Genomic DNA, 26,926 nt, shown 5'->3' with positions numbered 1-26,926 from the left:
TTGATATCACCCAACATTTTGACTTTAAATTCAGCATTGAAAAAATGAGTAACATCAAGAATTTCAGAAACAGCATCACCTGTGAGTAAAATGTCATCCACATAAACTGCAATAATAGAAACAAGACCACCAGTAGTCTTGAAAAACAGAGAATAGTCATTTAAAGAACTAGTATATCCTTTGAAACTTAAAGCTCCAGCAAGCCTAGCATACCACTGTCGAGATGCTTGCTTAAGGCCATACAAGGACTTCTTGAGAAGACAAACATGCCTAGGTGAAGGAGGGTCCAAACCTGCTGGGAATCTCATATAAACCTCCTCTTGCAATTCACCATGTAGGAAAGCATTGTTGACATCAAGTTGAGACACTCTCCAGCCTTTCTTGATAGCAACTGTGAGTAAACATCTAATAGTGGTCATTTTGACCACTGGGGAAAAGGTTTCAGTAAAATCTATGCCTTCTTATTGAACATCCCCCCTTACGACCAGTCTGGCTTTCAACCTTTCTATGGATCCATCTGATTTATGTTTTACTTTAAATACCCATTTACATGGCAAAAGTTTCTTTCCGGCAGGTAATTCCATTACTGACCATGTGTTATTATCTTGTAGGGCTTGAATTTCAGCTTCCATTGCTTGGACCCAACCAGGGTGTTGGCTTGCCTCAGCATAACTTGTAGGCTCTGAAATTTGTGAAAAGGATTGAAGCAGAGTCTGGTTGGAGAGAGATAGAGATGCAAAGGAGAAAATGGTTGGTGTAGTGGGATGAATGAAGCAGGAATTGGTAACATCAGTCAACTGAATGCTGTTACATATGAAATCTTGAAGGTAAGCAGGTGCCTGTTTAATTCTGGTTGATTGTCTAGTGGAAGGAGGTAGAGTTTGAGTATGAGATGGTTGAAGGTTAGGAAAGACAGAAGGTGACCCAGAAGGCACATTATGAGGAGGAATTTGAGAAGTAGATGGTGAATCTAAGGAAGAACTGGGAGTGTTAGGTGTGGGTGTGAGTGAGGGTGGAGGTGGAGCAGCTGAATGAAAATGTGGTGAGCTAGAGATAGGTTTGGTAGGCTCAGCAGCAAGATCAAATGGTGGAAAAAGAGTCCCACCTGAATGAGGGATTTTGGCAAAAGGGTAGTATTCTTCATGAAACTTTACATTCCTAGAAACAAACACTTTCCTGGTTTCCATATCCAGAACTTTATACCCCTTTTGAGTCTGAGAATATCCCAAAAAACACATGTTTTAGCTCTAGGTTGGAATTTGTCTCTGTGTTGTGCCAGACTAGAAACAAAACACAAACATCCAAAATACTTAAAATTGTTGTAGGATGGTGATTTTCTGAAAAGAACTTGATATGGGGATTTGTTCTTCAAGACCTTAGTAGGCAGTCTGTTAATGAGATAAGTGGCAGTGAGTATACACTCACCCCAGTATTGAATAGGAACTTTAGACTGGAAATATAACCCTCTTGCTATTTCCAAAAGATGTCTATGTTTCCTCTCAACAATTCCATTTTGTTGAGGTGTAGCTACACAAGATGTCTCATGAATGATCCCTGTTGATTTGAGATAAGCAGCCTCTAGTGATCATTTTCCAAGCTCTAAGGCATTATCTGACCTTATCCTTTTAACTTTTACTTCAAATTGTCTTTCCACCATTAATAAGAAATCTCTGAGGACTGGAAATGCATTAGATTTAGTTTTCAGGAGAAAAGTCCATGTCCCCCTGCTATAGTCATCCACTATGGTTAAAAAATAAGAATAATCATTGTAAGTAGCTTCCTTAAAGGGACCCCAAGTGTCAATGTAGATTAATTCAAATATTCTTTGTGTTTTGATGAAACTCAATGGAAAAGGTAGTCTACTTTGTCTAGCTTAAGGACATATAGGACACACATAATTTGAGCAAGAAGGAAAATGAATGAAACTTAAGTTTTTCATTGCTGGAAAGGGTAGGTGCCCCAGTTTGATGTGCCACAATCTTACATTAGAAATAGTATTTGCATGCACACCAACAGAGGAAGTATTACATTCTGTATTGGACACTAAAACAGAACTAGGAACAATTTTGGTAGCTACTACCTTTGAAGCTACTTCCCTAGGAACAGGAACTGTGGAATTTCCTTCTTTTTGAATAGAAAAGACTTCTTTGACTTGACTTGACTCTATTTTAGTAGGCTTGAGTAGATAGAGTCCATCCCCTACTTCACCAAAAACTTGTGCCTTCCTCAGGAAAGGGTCCTATAACACACATCCAGTAAGAGTGAATAAAAGATCACATTGAAGTTGCACACACAATCTATGAACTGAAAGTAAGTTGTATTTAAAATCTGGGACAAGCAAGACATTATTCAGGGTTAGATTAGGGAGGACAGGAACACTTCCCATATGTGTGACAGAAATTCTAAAAGAATTGGGCAAACTTATATTCAATGGTGAAGGCAAGGGCTTAAGGGTTAGAAAGGAATTAGGATTAAAACACATATGTTCTGAGGCCCCTGAATCAATAATCTAGGAGCTAGTGTTATAAGCTGCAAAGCATGATCCTGAATATTTTAAAATAGTACCAGCCATGGCATTGGCATTGACAGTTGAACCTGATGAGTTTGAGTTGGCAAGTTTCATTTCCTTTAACACCTGCTAGACTATTTCATTGTATTGTTCTTTGCTAAATTGATTTCCTTGGTTAGTGAATTGAGTTGGTTGAGGAGCAGGTGTGGAGTTCATGTTCTCAGCTTCTTCATTTCCTATAGCAGCATTCCCTCTGATATTGTGTCCATACTCCTTGGGCTTGGTGAATTCAAAATCTTCAGGGAAACCATGAAGTCTGAAGCAGTCATCATGTACATGTCCTATCTTCTTACAGTAAGTACAAGAAACATTAGAGTTGTATTTTGCTCTCCTCTGCTTGAACCTCTGGCTAACTCTTCCTCTTGTAGGTTTAGCAGCACTGTGTCCATTCAAATGAGGACTGTTTCCTCCCTTGTTAAGTTGATTTCCAGGTTTGTAGTTTCCCTTCATTCTCCCAGAAACCATAAAAGAACCAGAATCAGGTGGGATGCTGAAAGCAGTAACACTAGCTTCTCTTTGATTTTCATCTTGAAGTAGCAAAGAATAGGCAACATCCATTGATTGCAATGGATTCATCATGATGATGGTACTCCTAGCTTGAGCATAGGCATCATTGAGGCCCATAAGAAAGTGAATTAACTTTTGATCTTCTAGTGACTTCATTAACTTACCCTTACCATCACATAGACAGACACAGGTGCAATATGAAGCAAGGTTAAGAGAATCTAGCTCATCCCATATCCTTTTAAGCTTGGTAAAATACCCAGCTATGTTATTGTTTCCCTGCACTACAGTTGACAATTCCTTTTGAAGTTGATAGAGTTTAGCTCCATCCAGCTTTCCAAATCTTTGTTCCAAACTGTCCCATAGCTCTTTAGCTGTTTTTGAGTAAATAACACTATCTCTAATATCTAGAGATAGTGCATTCAAAAGCCATGCTATTATCATATCATTTACACAGCTCCATTGTTCATAATCTTTAGATGTTGGTTCTGGTGCTTTAATGCATCCATTGATAAAGCCTAATTTCTTCTTTGCAGACAAGGCTATGAAGATTGATCTTCTCCATTTCTGCAACATTGTCACCCATTTCTGCTTACCCTTTTGTGAGTAAGGTGAAGCTGTGACAACAGTAATGAAGATGATGATACAGAAATTGAGAGGTAGATCGAGATCAGTGCTCTGATACCATGAAGGAAATCAAAATTGAAGAGACGAAATTTGGGAATTTTCTGTATATCTGTGTCAATATTCTATCTATCCATCTTATATACAAATACCTAACTAATAATCTATTAAAGAAAATAAAAAAAATCCTACATATTTGTGCTATTCTCATTGGCTGAAAAAATAACAAACTAACTAAATTTGTTTTTATGTACAGGTGTTGTATATTGAGATGTATGGTCCAGATTTGATCCATCAAGATTGCTTCAATGGTTGTGATGTTATCTTGAATATCAATGGCTGTGATTTAATGTGGCAAATCAATGGCTGTGATGAACCTGTCCATTATTTGGATTTGGACATAAATATCTTCTCTTCTTTTCTTCTTCCGGAGACTTCTTTGTTTCTGTCGGTTGAGTTCCTTCTTCTTTCTTCTTTGTTTTTCTCTTCATCTTCACTTCATCTTCTTGCTGTATGTTCAACTTCAGAGATGGCTTCTTGCCAACAATATCCTAACTAAGACATTGCTTGTACAAATTTATAATGACTTAAACGATATCCATTATGCAAACGTAAAATTATGCAAGTTGCTTCATTATTTTGACACCACTATTTAATATATTCATTTCTAATATGCATGTGGTATTTATAAAGTACTTAGGATTGACGAAACTAAACTTCAGACACAATATATGAATGAAATTTAGTTATTGTTGTCTGACTTCAATCATTTTTATTTAAAGTTCATGCACATATGATTGAAGTTCAAGCAAAAATGGTTGAAATTCGACAAAAGTGACGAAAGTTCAAGCAAAAATGACTAAACTTTAATCATATATGACTGAAATTCGAACAAATATGATCAAACTTTAGCCATATATGATAGAGATAAACAAAAATAACTTAAATGAGGCTTAATAACTGAACTTTCACCATATATTTTTTAAAATTAGACTATCGGATATCCATGTTTTTTGCCCATTATTTGTAGCATCTCCACTAGTTGTCCAATAACAAAAATTATTTTGTGATCGCATATACTTCATATAGTTAGACAAGTTTTGATAAGGACCCCATTTCACACAAATAAGGAAAGCGCCAAAGAATATTCTTATAGTATTTAGGGATAAACCAATTACATGAGTGGAATCAGGGTGGAGCTAAATAATTATATTATATAATTAAAATTATTTTTTATTTAATTTTTTTTGACTTTTTCATATATTTATTTTTTTATAATTTAAACCCTTTAATGAATATGCTGACTCTATTACTCATTCAAATAATTAACAAAACATTTATTTGTATAGTGACAGCATATACGTTATTACCATGTGCAAGATAGAATCAAATTAATCTCATTTGGATGTACATATGTTTTGTAAGTTACATATGGAATCATTGAGAAGAATTAAAGAGTTGTTGTCAACAGCTTTCTTTACCACTTCAAATCTCAAATTATCATGCCAATTATTGCTCTTTGAAAAAAAAATAGAATATAATTCATAGAAAAAATAGAAAAAATATAATTCCCTGATTAAAAAAGAAAAGGAAAAACTTACCTATACTTGTGTATACACCAAAAGGAATATCCATTTGAATATATATATATAATATTTAAATATTCAGAATTTATATATTTATTAACTATTTTATAAACTAAATTGATATTTCATTGACAAGTACCTACTCCATTATAAAGTGACAGCTTATCCCACATGATTATATTTCATTAAAATTCCAGCATGTCCAACTTGGAACTGCTAGTGGAATCCCTAATAAAAATAAAGGGAAAACAACAAACTATTATATATGTTTTTTTTAATTATTATATATGTTCCCGCAATATATAACACATTTTTTAAAAGTATTGCTGCACGTAACCATCATCCAGAGAGACTTAAAAGAGCTTAATAACTTGTTTGGATAAGTGGCAGATGTTATCAATGTTTCATAATATATCGTATTATATTATACTGTATTATATTATAATATTTTAATGAATATAATAGTTAAATAAATTGTATTACATGATATCATACATTAGTGCTTTTAAGGATCAATCTACAAAAAAAGAGTAGGATATGGTAGAGAATAGTAGATTGTAAGCATGCCTTACCCCTACCTCTCCCTACCTCTTGGAGGTAGAGCAATTGTTTCTAAAAGACACTCTATTCAAAAAACGCATATCAAAATAATTTATAAAAAAATACATAAGTAAGGAAGTCATAATAAATACTAGAGAAATCACTACATAACATTCATGAAAAAAGGAATAATAACATCAATAAACTAATGTGATAATCAAAACACAAAAAATTACATTAATGAATAAATTAAAAAGGATGAAATAGGCTTTGCCTAAAATTCAAGAGAAAGAATGTATATAGTCTAAAGTTGAAAGGTAGAATTCAATTTTTAACTTAAATTGAATATATGAAAAAAACTAATTTTCACTCATTTAAGTATTGGAATATACTTTCGGATATTTTCTTGGTTAAAAACTTGTTTCTAATACTCACTCATATTACTATTAGCTAAATAAACACTCATATATTATAACAGGGCCCAAAAAAACAAAACAAGAATTAACAAACAATATTCAAACTTGAAAAGACAAGGCCATATTAGAACTTTCAGATGCAAACTACCTGTATTTACACATGGTCTAAGTTGATCCTGTCTCCATTGTCCAGCAAAAAAAGATAACTTTCAAGAACCCAACTTCCATTCATAGAAAAAAGAAAGGTAAAAGACTCAATTTTTGGATTTTCAAGAATCTAATGAACAGCCAAGGCTTGAAGTAGTAGTTCTTGATTCTTCAGAAAAGTTCTGTTCTTTGGTAAGTTAAAGACAACCCCCTTAGCTGAATTGATTTGCTGAGCTTAATTTTGAAGTCTTGATTCTTGTTATTCGATTTTTGTTTCTATCGGTTATCTGTGGTACTTTCGTTACTTCTTTTTCTGTACTGTTTTGGATTGAATTTTTCTTGAGCCAAGAGTTTATCGAAAATAACTTCTCTATCTCTACCTCGATATAATAGCGGAGCTAGTAAAGGCCCACAGGTTCATTCGAATCCCAATTGATGAAAACTTACACTATTTATACAGCGTTAAGATTATTTTTTATGTAAGTTGAAACCCTTCGACTTCTTTGTGTTTACTTCTTTCATATTTTGAACCTTTTAATAAAAATTTTGGCTCTGTCACTGATTCTGTGGTAGAGGTAAAGTCTGCTACACTCTACGCTCCGTAGACCACACAGAGTGGGACTGCATTGGATATGTTATTGTAATTTTGAAGTGGAATTTGACAATACCAAGATTTTTTGAATTTTTTCAGAAGATGATTTTCAGAAGAATTCTTGTTCTGATGATGGGTTGTCTAGGATGTGCTGATCAGACAACAGAACAAAATGCTAATAATAATAATATGGAATCCAAGTCATCAGTTATAGATGAATCTGCTATTACTACTTGTAGAGTCAGACTTAGTGATGGGAGGTACCTGGCTTACAGAGAAAGAGGAGTACCCAAGAACAAGTGCAAATACAGCATCATCCTTGTTCATGGATTTGGCAGCTCCAAAGAAATGACCTTTATGGCTTCTGATGTAAACACAAATAACTCTCTCTCTCTCTTGGAGTCTCTCTCTTTTTTTTTTTTTTTTAACTGTGCTATTTGAATCAGCTTTGGTACCTGCCATCTCACCTAGCAGCAGGTATTAGATAATTCTGTCCATCAAGACTAGGATAGATGCAAAGAATCCCCTAATATTTTTGCCTCTGGTGGGAATTGAACCTGAAACCGAACTCATGGTTCTTAATCATTTCATTGACTACTAGACTACACACTTAGGTGCCTATCTCTTTGAATCTTGAAATCACTATTTTTTGGAAAGGTTAGTAAAGTAGCAAACTGATTTAGAGTTGACAATTGGGTGTTAAGTTACTTACAATTGAAGAGGAAGGGCTGAAATAGATAGATCCAGAAGTGGGTAAGATGCTAGGAAGTTCTCGTCTTGCATCCCTTGCTTACCTCAATTAGTTTGAGACTGAACTATAGTTAATCGATTCCTCCCTTTGATTATTGGTCCAAGTCATGAATTTGCTATCATTGAAAGTCCAAACGAGAAAATCATATCTTCAAAGCTCATCATTTCAAAGAACTCATTGAAGCCACACGTCCAACCCCCAAAAATGTTCTTTTGGATCCACAATTACATTTGCATTTGTAATTCCTTTTTTGGTTAGGATTTTCTAGTAGGAAGTTAGAAAGTGATCTCATTTTTCTTTCTGTTTTCTCTTGAAGAAATGGCATTCTTGAATTTGCATAATACTGTTGAGAATGTTCTAATAGTACTTTAGTTCTCAGGAACTCCTAGATGGAATGGAAATATACCTTCTGATATACGACAGAGCTGGATATGGAGAGAGCGATCCAAATCCAAAACGATCAGTTAAGAGTGAAGCATCTGATATCGAAGAGTTAGCTGATCAATTGCAATTAGGATCTAAGTATTATGTTATTGGCGTGTCGTTGGGATGTTACCCTGCTTGGAGCTGCATCAAACACATTCCTCAAAAGTATAACAAAACTATCACTTCAGAAATTTTCAGCTTTCTGTTTTTTCTTGTCAATTGTTTAGGCCTAATTGAAAAATATGCTGCTGCAGGCTTGCAGGAGTAGCTTTAATAGTTCCGTTTATCAATTACAAATGGCGTTCGCTACCTGATGATCTCACGAAGGATGATTACAGGAAACAACTCTGCAGGTTTATGCTTTTGCTCACTTGCTATACTCCGGGGCTATTACATTGGTGGTTCACTCAAAAAATGTTCCCATCAGCTACTGTTCTTGAAGGAAATCCAACTTTTTTTTGTGACAAAGACTTAACCGTCTTGAAGAATACAGACGGATATCAGTTGTTCACTCAGGTAAACCAATGTATAATACTAGTAGTATAGGAACTATTCGGATTTCTAGTTTGTGACACATTTTACTTCTATTGACAGGACGGGATAAGAAAACGAAGGGTATTTGACTCCCTTCGTCGTGACTTTATTGTGGCATTTAGCAAGTGGGATTTTGATCCACTGGAGCTAAGTAATCCTTACCAACAAAATGAAAGCTCTGTTCACATATGGCAAGGTTACGAGGACAAAGTTGTACCGGTTCAATTACAAAGACATGTCTCGCAAATGCTTCCTTGGATTCGGTATCATGAAGTTCCTGATGGTGGTCATTTGCTTGTGTATGATACTGTTGTGTGTGAAGCTGTCTTAAAATCACTTTTGCTTGGGGAAGATCCTCCTTTGTACAGGCCTAAATTAGCTGTCTGAGTATTAATTCATTCATTGTACTCAAAGATGACCATCGTAAGTTACTCCCTCTGTTCCAATTTGTTTATCTTACTTTTTCGCTAAAACAAAATGTAGTCTCTTTCCTTTTTCTTGGCAACTCGATAATCTCAACTTTTCACAAGACATGTTTAAGGCCACAAGATTAAAAGATATTTTGGTACGTTCAACATATTTTTAATTTAAAATTATAAGATTCAAAAGTCTTCTTAACATTTTAAAACTCTGTGACCAAACAAATTAAAATGGTGAGAGTAATAATTGATATGCAAGTTATTCAAAGAATAGGAAATGCATATGCTCATGGAATATGAATATTCCTACTTGTTTCTAACTCTGTGACCAAACAAATTAAAATGGTGAGAGTAATAATTGATATGCAAGTTATTCAAAGAATAGGAAATGCATATGCTCATGGAATATGAATATTCCTACTTGTTTCTCAACTGTGCAAGTTATGCTTACACCATGTCACTATCAACAATGACAACACATAGAAGCTACTAACTTAATTTAGATTTAAATGTATTAAAATAATTGAAAATTTACAGAAATTCCACTAGCTTAGAATCTAATTACTTTGATATACTCTAATTTGCAATATTACAAATCTTATTAGATTTTGGAGTGTCTAGATATATCTAGATACATGTATATCGGGATATATAGGGTCAAAATTATGTGTAATTTATTTTAGATACATTATATCTAAGTGGATTCGTATGCATCTGGAATTCATAGAAAAATCCCGCTCGCCTCCCTCCATCTACTAGATATGCATCTAGTGTGTATCGAATATGATTCGCATGTATCTCACCCGCCTCCCTCCCCATCTCGCTCACCTCTTTTCCTATTTTAGTGTATCTGATAGTAAATATATATATATATATATATATATAGATGTATCTTCCTCAATATATAATAATTAACTCTTAATTAGTGGTAAGATAAGTAACTATTTGAAAGTATAGGTACAATTAATATTTATGGTATGGATGTATGTCTAATAAGGTAGTTTCATCTTAACATTTATAGTTAGGTAGCTAAAAAAAGATTCACCCACCTAGAGGGTATTTGAATTGTCTTTTTAAAAATAGCTTATAAGTTAAAAGGTAAAAATCATAACTTGGTCAGACCCAACTTTTATCTTTTAACTTATTTTACTTTTTGACCTAAAAATAAGTGTTTAAAAGCGCTTTTTATTTTTTTTAAACACCATAAGAAATAGAAAAAAGCTTAATATCTAAAAGCACTTAATATATGTCAATCCAAACAACCTCTTAATCTGTAATTTTTTGTAGATGCCGTCAACATATAATCAGTATATATCAAGTGTATAATTAGTGTATAATGTATACACACTAATTATACACATGTTATAATCACCGTCTAAAATTTGTAAAGTAAAAATAAAATAAAGATAAGTTTTATTTTTGTTGTGATCTTTATTATAAACTAAATACGTAATTTTTGGCAAAAAACACTTGTACCCCAAAAGATGGAAACTATTTACAAGCGGTTATCCCTTACTTTGATATCCCATGTTTTTAACTGTTAATTCACGTTTACTGCTTGATACAATCGGAGTATATATATAATAGACAGTGTTTCAGTGAAAATATATGTCGTTCCATTGTAAGCAAGTAAATAGTAAAATTTATTTTGAGTCATATTTTTTTCATTGGGAGATGAGTCATATTAACCACCTTCTCCATTCAATTTAATTGTAAATACGCAATATTTGAGAACTTATGGAGTCAACAGTACTAGGCGTCATAGAAATGAAAAGGACATTGCTCCAGGTTGCATGGCACAATAATGTAGTTTATGTAGGAAAACTGGTCTTAAAGGAATTATTGTCCCCGTCGACCTTAGTAGTTATTTACTATTGATTGTAAGAAAATAAATAGTAAAATTTATTTTATAAAAAAAAATTCTCATTTTTATATACTTTCATTATTTAAAAACTCACGATTTTATGTATTAAAATACACTTAAAATTGAGACATCATATAGCTTAATACGAGGAGTTAATAAAAAAAATTGGGCGAACTACTTGTTATATCGAAAAAAGACGGTTTAAAATTAATTTCATCTTTATAAGAAAAAATCAATTTTAGTAAAAAAAGAGTCGCCACTTAATTTTTTAAAGAAATTAAGAAAACTTAATTTAAAAGACTCTAACAGATTTAAGTCTTAAAAATTTAGAGAAAAAGGGTACGAGGTTCATATTACTATTTTAAGAAGGTTTTAGCACTTAAAATAGCCGCTAACATGCGGTTATCCAACGATTTGAAATTTATTTGACTAACTTTGGGAAATATTAATTTAAAAGAAAACGAAGACTTTGAAATTATTTTTATAAAAAAAATTAAAAAAAAATAAATAACAAAATTGATAAAACTTAAATATTTGATTATAATATACATGTATATATATATATATATATATATATATATAAAGAAGTAAAAGTTTATCAATGACTAAGTAAATATAGAAAATTATTTTAAGAATAAATTAACATGGATTGGTTTATCTTTAGGGGAATCTAATTAGGTTAAAACAAATTAAAATTAATAGCTAAGAAAATCATGAACGACATGAATTAATTAATTATTACAAACCGAATCAATAAAATAATAAATAAAAATAAGTAATGAACATATAAAAATATGGTCCGACACTTAGTTTCTGTACGTCTGGACTAAGCTGTTGGGCCACCTGCGTTTTGGACTTTGGGGCCAATTCTGATGTATATCACAACTATATATACACTGTATATTAGTGCATACAACCAACAGTTTTCTTGTATATCAGATATACATAAAATTGCATATCAGTCAATTTTGCTCCAGCGCCTGTAGAAATACTTAGTAAACATGTTAATAATAAATAATATAAATAGTAATAATAAAAATAAAAATAATAACAATAATAATAATAATACTAATACAAAAATAAAAACCGTCTTATGAACATGGAGGCCTTGGAAAGCAACGGTAATTTCTTCATCGGCCATTTCAACTTGTAATATATAATATATAATATAAACTTAAATTAAAATTTCCGTCTTTAAAATGGAGAGGCCTCGAAACCCGACGGAGAGATTTTTCATTGGCCAAAATAAAGTCTGTTACATAAATAGTAGGCATGTAATCATCCCTCCAAATAATAAAAAAAAACTATTTAAAACTTATTTTAAAGAAGTGGGTACTAACTTTATTTAAAGTAGTAGTAAAATAACTTTATTTAAAGTAGTAGGGTAATGACTTTATTTAAAGTAATAGAGTAATGACTTTATTTAAAGTAGTGGTGAAATAACTTTATTTAAAGTAGTAGGGTAATAACTTTATTTAAAGTAGTAGGGTAACAACTTTATTTAAAGTAGTAGGGTAATAACTTTATTTAAAGTAGTAGGGTAACAACTTTATTTAAAGTAGTAGGGTAATAGCTTTATTTAAAGTAGTAGGGTAATAGCTTTATTTAAAGTAGTAGGGTAATAGCTTTATTTAAAGTAGTGAGGTAATAACTTTATTTAAAGTAGTGGTGAAATAACTTTATTTAAAGTAATAGGGTAATAACTTTATTTAAAGTAGTAGGATAACAACTTTATTTCAAATTTAATAAAGGGAGACAAAATTAATTGTGATAAATGCCAAAATAATTACTACATGCTAGCAAATTTTGTAAAAAAAATACTATAATTATTTCCTAACAGTCAAATATTTCAATCAACAAATTATGTCTGATTAGCAAAATATTAAACATTTCCCAAATCTAAATCAAGAAAATAAAATATCGGTTATCAATTAGCTAATCAAATAGATACCCAAATTAAAAGATATGCATTTAGACAATAACAAATAATAACAATCTCACCGTAAAAAAAACTTAATTAAATACAAGAATATAAACATGAACATAATTAAAATGTAAGAACATGAATATGAACACGAAACCTTAATTAAATACAAGAATATAAACATGAACATAATTAAAATGTAAGAACATGAAACCTTAATTAAATACAAGAATATAAACATGAACATAATTAAAATGTAAGAACATGAAACCTTAATTAAATACAAGAATATAAACATGAACATAATTAAAGTGTAAGAACATAAATATGAACATGAACATAAACATAAACATGAAATAAACATGAACATGAACATGAACATGAACATGAACATGAACATGAACATGAACATGAACATGAACATGAACATGAACATGAACATGAACATGAACATGAACATGAACATGAACAACAACAACAACAACAAAAATAACATAAATATGCTTTGCAATCTTAATCAATTATGAATGAACAAAAAATCTTTGAATCTCGAGTTTAGCAAATCATTTGGAGCAAAAAATAAAGAATTAAAGTGATGTAGTAACATGTGAACAATATGAATCTTATAAGCAAGAAAATAACAATAATGGTTAGAGTAATTAATCAGCCCAACATTTGTTATGAAAACAAAATCAGTAAAAAGAGTCTAACATGAGAAAGATCTAAATCTTCCAAGCAAGAAAACTTATCAAGAACACCAAACACAAGATGTAATCAACCCAACATATACACAATAATCATAAAAAAAAAAGAATGAACTTTTAGATCTAAAAGAACACAACATATATAGAAAAATAAAGTTAAACGAAACCATACCAAGACGGATTTGTAAAGATCCGTCTTAAACCTCTCGTCTTGTTAGTCTAGCGGCGGCTTGGTGGCTTTTCCTGCGTGTTTCGTCGGAGCTCTCGCCGGAGACGAGTGAAAGAGAAGTATTCGGTGGTATGTAAGAGGAGAGAGATTGAGAGATAATGGGAGAGCATGGTGAGGAGGGTAACTTGTCTTGTTTTCTCTTTTTTTTTTTTTGAGAAGATGAAGAGAGTGTAGAGAGAGAGAGAGATAGTGAAGAAGTGAGTTTTTTGAGAGAGAGAGAGATAGTGAAGAAGTGAGTTTTTGAGATAGAGAGAGAGATAGTGAAGAAGTGAGTTTTTTGAGAGAGAGAGAGATAGTGAAGAAGTGAGTTTAGAGAGATGGATAGTTGTTTGATAATGGAAAAAGAAAAGAAAGGATATTTTTTATTTATTTATTTTTATTTTTAGAAAAAACTAAAATTTTCAAAAATACAAACCATAATTAAACTAACCTAACTAAAATTTATTTAGTAGTAAAAAAAAATCTTTTGAGATAATTTTCGAATAATAACATAAATAGTAATCAAAGATATAGTTATATAGAAATATGTATGTTATACTAAAATTTATATAAAGATAAAAATAGTTAAGAATAATATGAAAATATATATATATATACATATATTATTATTTTTTATTTTTTTTATAAAAGCTAATTATTTCAAAATGTTCGAATTCAAAAAAACTCGATAGCTAATTTGCGTTGTGGATGGTCAAAATTGGGTGTCAACACTACTTTTGAAATTTATGTAATATTATTTTGGACTTTGGGTTAACTAACGGATGACAAAATTAAATTTGTTAGTCATAATGAATGAACTGTCGATTTTAATATGTGTTTTTAGAGAAGATTCCTTTTGACCTTTAGACTTTAAAAAGTGTCCTTTTGATTTTCAACTCCTTCCACGGGGCCTAGCATTGCTTCTACGATCACGTATAGTTTTAACGTTTGAATTCTTTGGGTTTCAATTCAAAGTTTACCTACAATCATAAATAATCTTTTAGTTCAAGTGACTTGTGCCACCACATTTTATTTTCCTTTTACCTATGTATAAAGAATTTATTTCAACCATAAGTCAACTAGGACACTCTAGGAGACAAGATCCATTGATCCAATTTAGCCATAACTACGCTCAAAATATAAAATAATTAAATGGAAGCTACGCAGAAATCTTGCCAATCCGTTAAGGAAGCTACGTATACAAGGTTCACCCTCTTTAGAATTTGACCTATAATATTAAATCTTACTCTAATATCTATGCACTATCGGCATAAAAAGAGATATAAATTATTTTATAAGGTAATTATAAATAAAATATTATAATATGCCTTACGTGGTAACCTTATAAATTATTTTCTTGCTACAAATTCCTACATCATTCTTTAACCAATAAACAAAATTTCATAAAACTGCCTATCAAGACAGAGCCACTTTACAGTCAAGGATTAGAAATTCATCTGAATTTCCTTCGATAAAAAATTATATTATTTATATATAATTAAAATAATTTTATGTAGATATATAGTATATGTTAACTTCCTTCATTCATCAAAAATTCTGTTGCTGTAGACCCCTTCTTGAGATCTATGCACGCATTAATTGCTTCCTCATTTCATCAACTCTCTTCTTTTAGTGAACCTTAGCCTCTCATTATATTATTATATATATACACAAACTACTACTAGTACATATCATGAACCTAAAAAGCCCTAAACCTTGGAAGAAAGAAAAAAAAAAAGTTCAATTAGAAGAGATGACAAATATTAGGGGCTTGAGTTTAACCATTTTGTTGGTTAGTGTTGTTTTAGCTTCTAGCCTCCTACATGGAGCTTTTGCACAGGCAGGGAATGGAAGTGTTGACCCCTTCCAGGTAGGCACAGATACATGATTTAAGTTTTATATATTTTAAGTTTATATTTTTTTAATTTTAATTTGTTTGTCTTAATTATTTTGAGACTAAGAAAATAATAATTATTTTTTTAATTATGTGATCTTAAATTTGTGATGTGTGAATTATATCAAAAAAACTAAATCTTGTAATCTTAAATATGTGATATTCCATCCGTCCCTAAATAAGTGGTGTTTTACTTGTTTTTTTTCATTTCATTTTGAAATAAATGGCGTTTTGCATTATCAAGAAGACATTAATGATGTTCTTTTAATTTTATCCTTATTTAAATAAAGAAAATTTTAGATAACCAAGAAACTACTGAAGAACTATATTTTTTAAAGGTATTTAGGAAGGGTAATTAGTAAAAATACTTTTTATTTTTTAGGAATAAAGCAACACTTATTTAGGAACGGAGGGAGTATATAGAAAGGGACATTCTTTTTAAAAGCTGAAAAAGAAAATAAGACAGACAATTTGAAACAAAAAAAAATTGTATTCCGTTCAAAAAAGAATGACCTACTTTTCTTTTTAGTTTGTCTAAAAAAAAATGACCCCTCTCTTTTTTTGAAAACATTTTTAGTTTCACTTTTCCACATGACATGTTCAGTGGATTTTCATTAATGATTGTCAAAATATAAAGAAAAAAATATATGTTATTAACAGGAGTAAAACATTCAACCTCAAGCAATTTGCACAACTCCTTGACTACTACACTAAACATTCAACTTGTGTTAGAAAGTATCAACACTTGTATATATATATTTATTAAATTAAATTTTGACCTATATGCAATGTAATTTTCCGACGAAGGGGCGTCGCTTGACAGTTGACACCCCTCAGGTAAGGGTAGCTTCGCCCCTGGGCATGTTTAAGGCCACAAGATTAAAATACATCTTGATATATTTGACGTAACTTCAATTTAGGACCACAATTTTTATTTTTTTTAAACTTCGTGTCAAGTTAAATTAGGTCATTCTTAAATTCATATTTCTTTCTTGCAGGCAGCTTTAGTTCACTGCAATGCTGGCGCTGTTGAAAAGAAAAATTGCTGCAATGCACTTAGTGCTGCTGTACAAAGGGAGAAATTCTGCTGGTCTTCTTTGTTTGGACAGATTTTCATTGCTGATCTCTACAAGTGTCGTGTTTTTCCAAAGTGCTAGAGTAAGTTAATTATGTTACACCATATATACATGTTTACATTATATTTCATGTAGCGATGTTTCACTGAACATGAAGTTTAAGAAAGAAATAAAAGATTTTTCTGCGCATATTAAAAATAATCTTAAATATATTATGATATTTCTATTATTATTATAAAAATATGTTAGGGGAAATCAGGATTCTAAATAAATTATTTATGCATATTAAGTTAATTCATTAACAATACAAATCAAGTGTGGTGAAATTCATAAATGTTGAGTAAGTTACACCCGTATGTATTTATATAGAGTAAATTTTACGTCGTCACCATTTGTTACTTTTGAATTTTAATAGTTATATTGTGTGACCTACGTACGAATTTGCTACATATTGTGATATATATGGATTTACATTTGGACATTGATTAAAATTATCTCAAGCGATATTCTCTTATTTTAATTTTATCATATGTGTAGGTACTTGACCGACAACGAAACAACTTCAAATTAACCAGAAATCAACTACTTGGTGTTTTGACATTTATTTTCTACTATATCTACAGAGGAAGAAAAAAAAAAGAATGAAAAGTTGAGTGTTATAGTTCTCTATAATAATACCTCAATATTTGAGTACTTATTAATTAGTCTGTGTAACTTGATAATGAATAAATGTGTGTTCGATATGAATTACATAGAGTAATTTGTCTCAAATTATATATTTTGTTTTGATTTTCTTTCCCTTTAGCCAATTTTATGGTTAGTATTTTCTTAAATATTACCCCCACCCCCACCACTACATTATAATATATCAGTTTGAGTCCAATATAATTAAATTATTCAACAAGACCAAACCACATCTCATTCAATTTTACACTAAAGATTTTTCATATTCGATGGTGGAAAAGTTTAACCAAACACTACAAGTCTACAGCAATAAAATTAAGGGGTAGTTTCAAATATATACAATAAAGTAATTAGTTTACAATAAATATAGCTATGTTTTATTTATATAAAAAATAGTTAAAAATCATAGAAAACATACAGTTTCTATACAATATAATTTGCCAAAAGTCATAGAACATATACACTTACTATACAATATGACTTACCTATGCATGAACTATACATTGAATATATACACTAAAAAAGTTGAATATAGCTTGATTATACATGAAATATATACTAAGTATACATGAAATATACACCGACTATTCAATCTCGATCAACTCAAAATCACCTCTAACCAAACACTACGAGTCTACAGCAATAAAATTAAGGGGTAGTTTCAAATATATACAATAAAGTAATTAGTTTACAATAAATATAGCTATGTTTTATTTATATAAAAAATAGTTAAAAATCATAGAAAACATACAGTTTCTATACAATATAATTTGCCAAAAGTCATAGAACATATACACTTACTATACAATATGACTTACCTATGCATGAACTATACATTGAATATATACACTACAAAAGTTGAATATAGCTTGATTATACATGAAATATATACTAAGTATACATGAAATATACACCGACTATTCAATCTCGATCAACTCAAAATCACCTCTAAACAATCTCAAAATTTAAATATGAAATACTCTCGATGTTTCAAGTCTTGTGACATATAATTCGCTCGAAACGATTCACGTCTGCGGTACATCAAATTTTTTAAAAGAAGAAAGAACTGGAACAAGAAGAAGAAGTAGAATCTGGAAGAAGAAACTGAAAAAACCGGAAGAAGAAGAAGAAACTGGCAGCAGAAGACAACGACGACAACGAAAGTGGACAAGAAATTGACCATTTTTTGGTAATTAAAATGACCAAATGGTCATTTGAAGTAATTATTACTAAAAATTAATGCCCAAATGTACATAAGGGGATCAAAGAAAATATTATGTAACGCTCAACGCAATAGAATGAAATCACACCACACAACCAAAACGTATTAAATGATTTTTGTTATGAAATATTCTATCTTTAACAAAATAAAGTGGAGAGAGTAAGAGAAAAGGAAGGAAAACAGAGGAAGAAAAAGAGAACGAGAAGGAAATGTAATCTATATTTGTTTTGTTTTCTTTTTTATTACCTTATATTTTTCATGCCAATATGGCATATATATATAGGAGAAAATTAGTGGGCTGCCCACTTTCAGTGGGCCCCACTTTATTTAAATAATTTTGTGGACATTCCACTTAACACTCCCCCTTGGATGTCCACGTGTAATGTGCCGCTATAAAAATACTTTACAAGAAATAAGATACATAGTTATTCGGAATATCCATAGATATTGTGTCTCGTTAAAAATCTTCCTAGAAAAACCCAGTGGGAAAAAAAACTAGCGAAGGAAAAAAATACACATATCTGGTAATACGCATTGAATGCTGCCTCATTAAAAAGCTTACCAGGAAAATCCAGTGGAACAAAACTTTGGTTAAGGGAAAAAGAGTGCAACGCGTATTTTACTCTCCCTGATGAAAACTTCATTTGATATTTTGGAGATGACGCATTCCAACCTTATATCTTAGTTTTTCAAAAGTTGAGGTTGGTAATGCCTTTGTGAATAAATCTGCAAGATTATCACTTGAACGAACTTATTGTACATCAATTTCACCATTCTTCTAAAGATCGTGTGTGAAAAATAATTTTGGTAAAATATATTTTGTTCTGTCTCCTTTATGAAGCCACTTTTCAATTGAGCTATGCACGCGGTATTATCTTCGAATATAACTGTGGGTACTTTGACATCATTTTCCAGGTCACATCTTTCTTTGATGAACTGTATCATTGATCTCAACCATACAAATTCTCTACTTGCTTCATAAATTGCTATTATTTCAGCATGATTTGAAGAAGTAGCAATAATTGACTGCTTTGTGGATCACCATGATATAGCACTCCTTCCGTGTGTAAATAGATAGCTTGTTTGAGATCGAGCTTTGTGTGGGTCTGATAAATAACCTGCATTTGCATAACCAATAAGGTCTGCACTATCTTTGTTAGTATAAAACAAACCCATATCAACAGTACCCTTTAGGTATCGCAAAATATGATTGATACCGTTCCAATGTCTTCGCATTGGGGATGAACTATACCTTGCCAGCAAATTTACAGAAAATGTTATATCAGGTCTAATTGCGTTAGCAAGATACATAAGTGCACCCATTGCACTGAGGTATGATACTTCAGGACCAAGAAGTTCATCATTCTCCTTTGGAGGTCGAAATGAATCTTTTTCCACTTCAAGTGATCGAACAACCATTGGAGTACTTAATGGATGTACTTTGTCCATGTAGAATCTTTTTAAGATCTTTTCTGTAATATCCCCTAAAAACGTTGTATACGATGTTTTAATTCTCGCCTAAATATGATACAACCTCTGTATTTTGGGCATAACTTTTCATAGGAATATCAAAATTGGGTGATTCAAATTTTTGAGTAACCACAAGATCTTTACCTACAACTCTTGTGAGTCCATATTTTATGTTTCAGAGGTTAAGTAGGTCAAATAAATTAATTATTGTAAGACAGAATGCTGTGACGAAAAGGAGTATTTATAGAAGAAAAATCATATCTTATTGTAGGATTATCCAAATTGGTTAATTCTTGAACGAAATGCAACTAGACTTCTATATTTACAATTCTTATGAAGACACCAAATCCTAATAAGGAATTTATCCTATTCAAATGCAGCTCTGAAAAGGAGTATTCTGTCAAAGATAACTCATTTCACCTACCATGGAAAGATCTAGATACATTTGACATCACTCATGACATAAATTGTCCTCAATTTAACATCATCCCTGACATCAATATATTTCATTAAATTTTCAGATTTTTCTTTATAATTATTTTATTTATTGTTCGGTCTCTCTTTCCACCTATAAATACCTACCTTATTTCCTCATTTTATTTATCAAGCTTTCTCAAGCAAGTCTTCTCTCTATACACTTCTTTACACATTCTCAAATATAGTTTTAGTTCTTAGTAGTGAAGAAATACTATTCCGGTGATTCATATACTCCGGGTAGTACACAAAATGTTCCGGCGGGGAGAAAAGTTAGGACTCAAGAGTGTTTACTAAGTCTTTTGGTACCGACTAAAGCTTCGAATTCCAGGTATGTAAGGCTTTAATGAGAGTATTCCTTCCACTCTCATGTCTAAATTATTTTGATTATATGATAAATTGTATTTATTTTCTTTAAGCTCTACTCTAAGTTATGTGTATGTTTATCCATGGGTTCTTCCACCCATGTAGTCCAAAAACTCTTTCAATTAAATATCTTGATTTCAAGTAATATTTTCTTATGGTAAATTTTTATTTTTACTTAATAGTATGAATCATGGTTAAACTAATGAATATTGATCTATTTTGATGCGACATAATTTCATATTATGAATTGATGATTTGCAAGTAATTCCTCTATTTATCTATTTAAAGGTTCTTGAAATTTATGGTGGATTGGTTAAAACATGATTTTTAATTAATGGATTTCAAAGTATTTATGTATATTTATTTACATACATATTTGCAAGTTGAAGTGATTTGAACCCACCTAGTTTTACTATATTTTTAATAAAGTTTGACTTGAAAGCTTTGATTCCAAATAAATGTTTATAAAAGCAATATCTATGATAAAAAAGGGAGTCTTATGAAATGAAAAAATGATGAGATGATATGAATGATGGATTCTTTATGCAATAAGGACAATTCTTGCATATTTGAATTATCAAATATTTTAATGAGCTATTCTACCGAATATGATGTTTGAAATTCTTAAGTTATATGCTATGAATATTTTGAAGTATTAAACTATTCCGTTGGATTGATTTAGCACTGAATGAGGCATTGAGGTGGGATTCGGTAAGGGAATCCTAGTAGCAACCCCTTGTCTCATTAACTATGTGCCAACATAGGAGCCCTTGTAGGCTTAGGCTAATGGATCCATAAATAGCCCTTAAAGTTAAAGTTAAAGAAATGAATGAAGTTGACGGAGTTCTACCTGACGAGTAATCTCCCCGGCCAACGTAGGGGGTTATGTTGGATTCCATGTAATAGCTCGCATGGTCTTAAATGTCGGTTATGGTTAATTTCCCACAAAATGAATGTTTTAAAGGATTTATATAATTTATTATGCATACATTAAATTTGTTCCATATTACATAAATGTTTTAATGTTTCCTCAATGTTCATGCATCCTTACAAACTTAGTACATTCAAAGTACTAACGCATACTCTTTTGCCTACATGATATCACCATCTAGGGATCAGTGCTCCTCTTCGTTCTTCTCCACGTGGCTAGTTGATATTCCATTGAAGACTACTTTTGGTGAGTTCCCATATTCCGGGAATAATACTCCTTTATCTTTCTAGCTTATGATATGTTAAGATATTTTACTATGGCATTTCTTCTATTATAATTGAGGGTGAGCTAGGGACTTGTCTTAGCCCCATTAAATCTAATAGTTAGAGGTATTGTTGGACATATGTAAGTTGAGGATTTACTATTATGATTTTCGCTTATTTATTTATCATCATTACCTATGAAAGGCTAAAAGAATGCTAAGAGGCTTGATTGAGGTACTTTCGGGTTCCTCATTCTCCATGTCACGTCTAGGCCCTAGGCTTGGGTCGTGACATTTTCAGTGTAGGCAGATTGATGGGCAAAAACTTCATTTGCTAAATATTCAATTTGCAGGCCTAGACAAAGTTTTGTCTTTCTGAGATATTTTATTTCAAATTCTTTCTTTAAATATTCAATCGCCTTTTGGACCTCTTTAGGGGTTCCAATGAGATTTATGTCATCAACATAAACGGCGAGTATCACAAACTCTGATTCCCTTTTCTTAATAAAAACACATGGACAAATGACATCATTTATATAACCTTCATTTATCAAGTACTCACTGAGGCGATTATACCACATACGCCCTGATTGTTTTAAACCATATAATGATCTTTGCAGTTTTATTGAGTACATTTCCCGAGACTTTTTACATGCTTCAGGCAATTTTAATCCATATGAAATTTTTATGTAAATTTCATTATCAAGTAAACCATAAAGGTAAGCTGTAACTACATCCATTAAATGTATTTCAAGATTTTTATGTACAGCTAAACTGATGAGACATCAAAATGTTATTCCATCCATAACAGGTGAATATGTTTCTTCATAGTTGACTCCGGATCTTTGAGAGAATCCTTGTGCAACAAGGCGTGCCTTGTATCTTACAATTTCATTTTTCTTATTTCATTTTCGCACAAAAACCCATTTTTAGCCAACTGGTTTTACACCTTCAGGGGTTTGGACTACAGGTCCAAAAACCTCATGTTTAGTAAGTGAGTCTAATTCTGATTGAATTGATTTTTGCCATTCTGGCCAATGACATCTACGTCAAAATTCTTCGACGGATTTAGGCTCAATACTTTCACTATCTTGCATGAGGTTTTTTTTTTTTTTTAAATTTTGAAATTTTTATTATCTTGCATGAGGTTAATTATAACATTATATGCAAAAACATTATCCACCGTAATTTTCGATCGATCTAAATTTATCTCATCACCGATAGAACTTATTGAAAGTTCTTCATTCACTTGATTCTCGAGTTCACTGATTTCTTCAAGAATATCAGCAATACTCAAACCTTGATCTTCTTCAGGAAGTTTGTGTGTAGTATCATCTTTATTATTTCTTACGCTTCTTTTTCTAGGATTTTTATCCTTTGAACCCAATGGTCTACCACGCTTCAGGCGTGTTTGGGATTCAGAAGCTATGATACTAGTAGATGGTCCTTTTGGGACATCAATCCGGATAGGCACATTTACTGCAGGGATATGTGACTTAGTTATCCTTTTCAAATCAGTAAATGCATCTGGCTTTTGATTTGCTATTTTTTGTAAGTTGATGATTTTATGGACCTCCTGCTAATGGCGGGAAAAGTGTTTCATCAAACCGACAATCAGCAAATTGAGCAGTGAATAAATCTCTAGTCAACGATTCAAGGTATCGAATTATGGAGGTTGAGTCAAACCCAACATATATGCCCAACCTTCATTAAGGGCCCATTTTTATACGTTGCGGTGGTGCTACAGGCACGTATACCGCACAACCAAAAATTTTTAAATGGGCTATATTTAGTTCATGACCATATACTAATTGTGATGGAGAATATTTATTATAATGTGTCGGTCTGAGACGTACAAGTGTTGCTGCATATAAGATAGCATGACCCCAAACAGTAATTGACAATTTTGTTTTCATTAGTAGAGGTCTTACTATCAATTGTAGGCGCTTATAAATGACTCTGCAAGTCTATTTTGAGTATGAACATGAGCAACATGATGTTCAATTTTTATCTCAATTGATAAGCAATAATCATCAAAAGCTTGGGATGTAAATTCTCCAGCATTATTAAGGCGAATGACCTTAATTGGATAATCTGGGAATTGCGCTCTTAATCTTATTATTTGTGCCAAAAACTTCGCAAACGTCAGGTTGTGGAATGATAAGTGGCACACATGAGACCATCTAGATGATGCATCAATTAGGACCATAAAATATCTAAATAATCCACTAGGTGGATGAATAGGTCCACATATATCTCCATGTATACGCTCTAAAAAGCCAGGAGATTCGATGCCAACCTTCAGGATCGATGGCCTGGCAATTAATTTGCCTTGATAACAAGCATCATATGAAAATTCATCATTTGTAAGAATCTTCTGGTTCTTTAACGGATGTCCAGTTGAATTTTCAAGAATTCGTCTCATCATTATTGATCCAGAATGACCTATTCGATCATGCCATAACACAAATGTATTTGGATTAGTAAACTTCTGGTTTACGATCATATGTGCTTCAATTGCATTAATTATTGCATAATATAAGCCAGATGACAAAGTTGGTAATTTTTCCAAAATATATTTCTGGCCTGAGACACTTTTGGTTATACCAAGATATTCAGTATTTATTTCAGTTAGTGTCTCAACATGATATCCATTTCTGCGGATATCTTTAAAACTTAACAAGTTTCTTGGGAATTTAGAAGAGAATAGGGCATCTTCTATAATAATTTTTTTCCTTTTAGGCAGAATTATAGTAGCTCTTCCGGAGCCTTCAATCATTTTGGAATTGCCAGATATCGTAGTAACATTAGCTTTTCTTCTAAGCAAGTTGGAAAAATATTTCTCATCTTTAAAAATAGCATGAGTTGTTCCACTATCAATTACACTAATATGTTCTTGATTGATCATTGATCCAAATAAAATTTGAGGCATTTCCATATTTTCTTCAAAAGGAAAGAAAGTAAATATTATAATTAATACATGATTTATTATAAAAAATTTTATTTCCTTACATGGATCTTGAAAAATACAAACATAATATTTAATACAGACAACAACAAAGAGAATTATTTAAATATCATTGGGCTTATCAACATTCATATTTACTTCAGAAAAATTAAAGAAATCAGCTATATCTAGATGCATGGGCTCAATATTGTCCTCAGAAATAAAATTTGTCTCTAGATTATTTTCTGCCCTCTTTATCGATGCCTGATATAGCTGAACCAAGCATTTTGACGACCGGCAAGTCCGCGACCAGTGCCCCACACCTCCACATCTATGGCATACACTTTCTGAATTTTTCTTGGGTAAAGCTTCTGGCTTTTTACCCTGCCTTTTATACTGCTGATCATTTCTCGGTGCCAGCCGAGCATCATGATTATAATTTCTTTGTCGCCCATGACCACCACCATGACCATGACTGGGGCAATGACCTCTTTCTCGTTAGTTATAATTTTCTTGATTCACTTTAGGGAGCGGTAAAGAACCAACGGGCCGACTATCAAGATTTTTCATTAATAATTCATTATGACGTTCAGCAATAAGTAAGTGAGATAATAATTCATAATATTTTGTAAAGCCTTTTCCGTGATATTGCTGCTGCAAGAGCATATTCGCGGGTGGAAATGTGGAGTATATTTTTTCAAGTTTTTCTTGTTTTGTGATTTCATCTCCGCATATAGTTAACTGAGCTATAATTCTAAATAAAGCAGAATTATATTCAGTTATATTTTTAATGTCCATTAGTCTCAGATTCAATCAGTCATGACGTATTTGTGGAAGCATGACCAACTTCAGGTGGTCATATCTTTCCTTTAAATTTTTCCACAATTTCAGGGGATCTTTTAATGTAAGATGTTGTAATTTAAGACCCTCGTCAAGATGGTGGAGGAGGAAAATCATAGCTTTTGCACGGTCTTGACTAGATGCCATGTTATCATCTTTGATGGTGTTTGCCAGACCCATCGATTCAAGATGAATTTCGGCATCTAATGCCTATGAGGAGTAGTCTTTTCCAGAAATATCCAAAGCAACGAATTCAAATTTGGAAATATTTGCCATTTTCTGAAAAGAAAATTAAATAAAATTCTTATCACCTTTTGTTACCTTGAAATAATAGCCGGAGCCTCGTGCTGATAACGTGTTGTGAAATATTCTATCTTTAACAAAATAAAGTGGAGAGAGTAAGAGAAAAGAAAGGAAAACAGAGGAAGAAAAAGAGAACGAGAAGAAAATGTAATCGGTATTTACTTTGTTTTCTTTTTTATTACCTTATATTCTTCATGTCAATATGACATATATATATATATATAGGAGAAAATTAGTGGATTGCCCACTTTATTTAAATAATTTTGTGGACATTCCACTTAACAATTTCAACATTTTATATAAAATAATATATACATAGTTGGTCAAAGATCACTAATTCTACAAAGCACATGCTCATCCTAACACGTGGATCAGAAAGACAAAATATTTTTTAAAAGCAAGCTTTGAAAATCAAGTATCCAAAGTTTAATGTCTCATCACTTCAAATTCAAATTCTTTCGGATCCAATAAATTAAAATTACACTATAAAGTCTTTGGAACACCTCAAACTATACAAAAATGAATTTAGAAATGTCAAAATTTATTCAATGAATATTTTAAAAAAATTTAACTCAAGTCAATTCATTATCAAAGGTTAATCTGAAAATCCAACTCAGGCTAACATGTCAGAATTATCATACCATGACCA

At 31.5% G+C, this 26,926-nt stretch overlaps 1 protein-coding gene and 1 long non-coding RNA gene across 2 annotated transcripts; both read left to right on the top strand.

The window, feature by feature from the left end:
- Window positions 1-5,871: 5,871 nt before the first annotated feature.
- On the top strand, window positions 5,872-9,262 carry LOC129885105 (uncharacterized). The gene is made up of 5 exons (XM_055959316.1): window positions 5,872-6,578; window positions 7,078-7,347; window positions 8,109-8,320; window positions 8,410-8,671; window positions 8,750-9,262. The coding sequence occupies exons 2-5, from the start codon at window positions 7,081-7,083 to the stop codon at window positions 9,074-9,076; spliced, it is 1,068 nt and encodes a 355-aa protein (XP_055815291.1). The 5' UTR covers window positions 5,872-6,578; window positions 7,078-7,080; the 3' UTR covers window positions 9,077-9,262.
- A 6,254-nt stretch (window positions 9,263-15,516) lies between these two features.
- Window positions 15,517-17,512, top strand: LOC129885104 (uncharacterized). Its single transcript, XR_008766056.1, has 3 exons — window positions 15,517-15,678; window positions 16,701-16,860; window positions 17,316-17,512. It is a non-coding gene; the product is annotated as an uncharacterized LOC129885104 (long non-coding RNA).
- Window positions 17,513-26,926: the final 9,414 nt, after the last annotated feature.

The sequence above is a fragment of the Solanum dulcamara genome, chromosome 4 (assembly GCF_947179165.1).
Source record: "Solanum dulcamara chromosome 4, daSolDulc1.2, whole genome shotgun sequence".
NCBI classification, from domain to species: domain Eukaryota; kingdom Viridiplantae; phylum Streptophyta; class Magnoliopsida; order Solanales; family Solanaceae; genus Solanum; species Solanum dulcamara.
Note: the sequence above shows the minus strand (reverse complement) of the source record. Positions and strands in the feature narration are given on the sequence as shown.

Excerpts from the sequence above, each read along its gene's own strand:
- LOC129885105 (XM_055959316.1), top strand. The coding sequence starts at position 7,081 with ATGATTTTCAGAAGAATTCTTGTTCTGATGATGGGTTGTCTAGGATGT. Across the intron at positions 7,348-8,108 it reads TGACCTTTATGGCTTCTGAT|GAACTCCTAGATGGAATGGA; the intron begins GTAAACACAAAT and ends TTTAGTTCTCAG. Across the intron at positions 8,321-8,409 it reads ATCAAACACATTCCTCAAAA|GCTTGCAGGAGTAGCTTTAA; the intron begins GTATAACAAAAC and ends ATGCTGCTGCAG.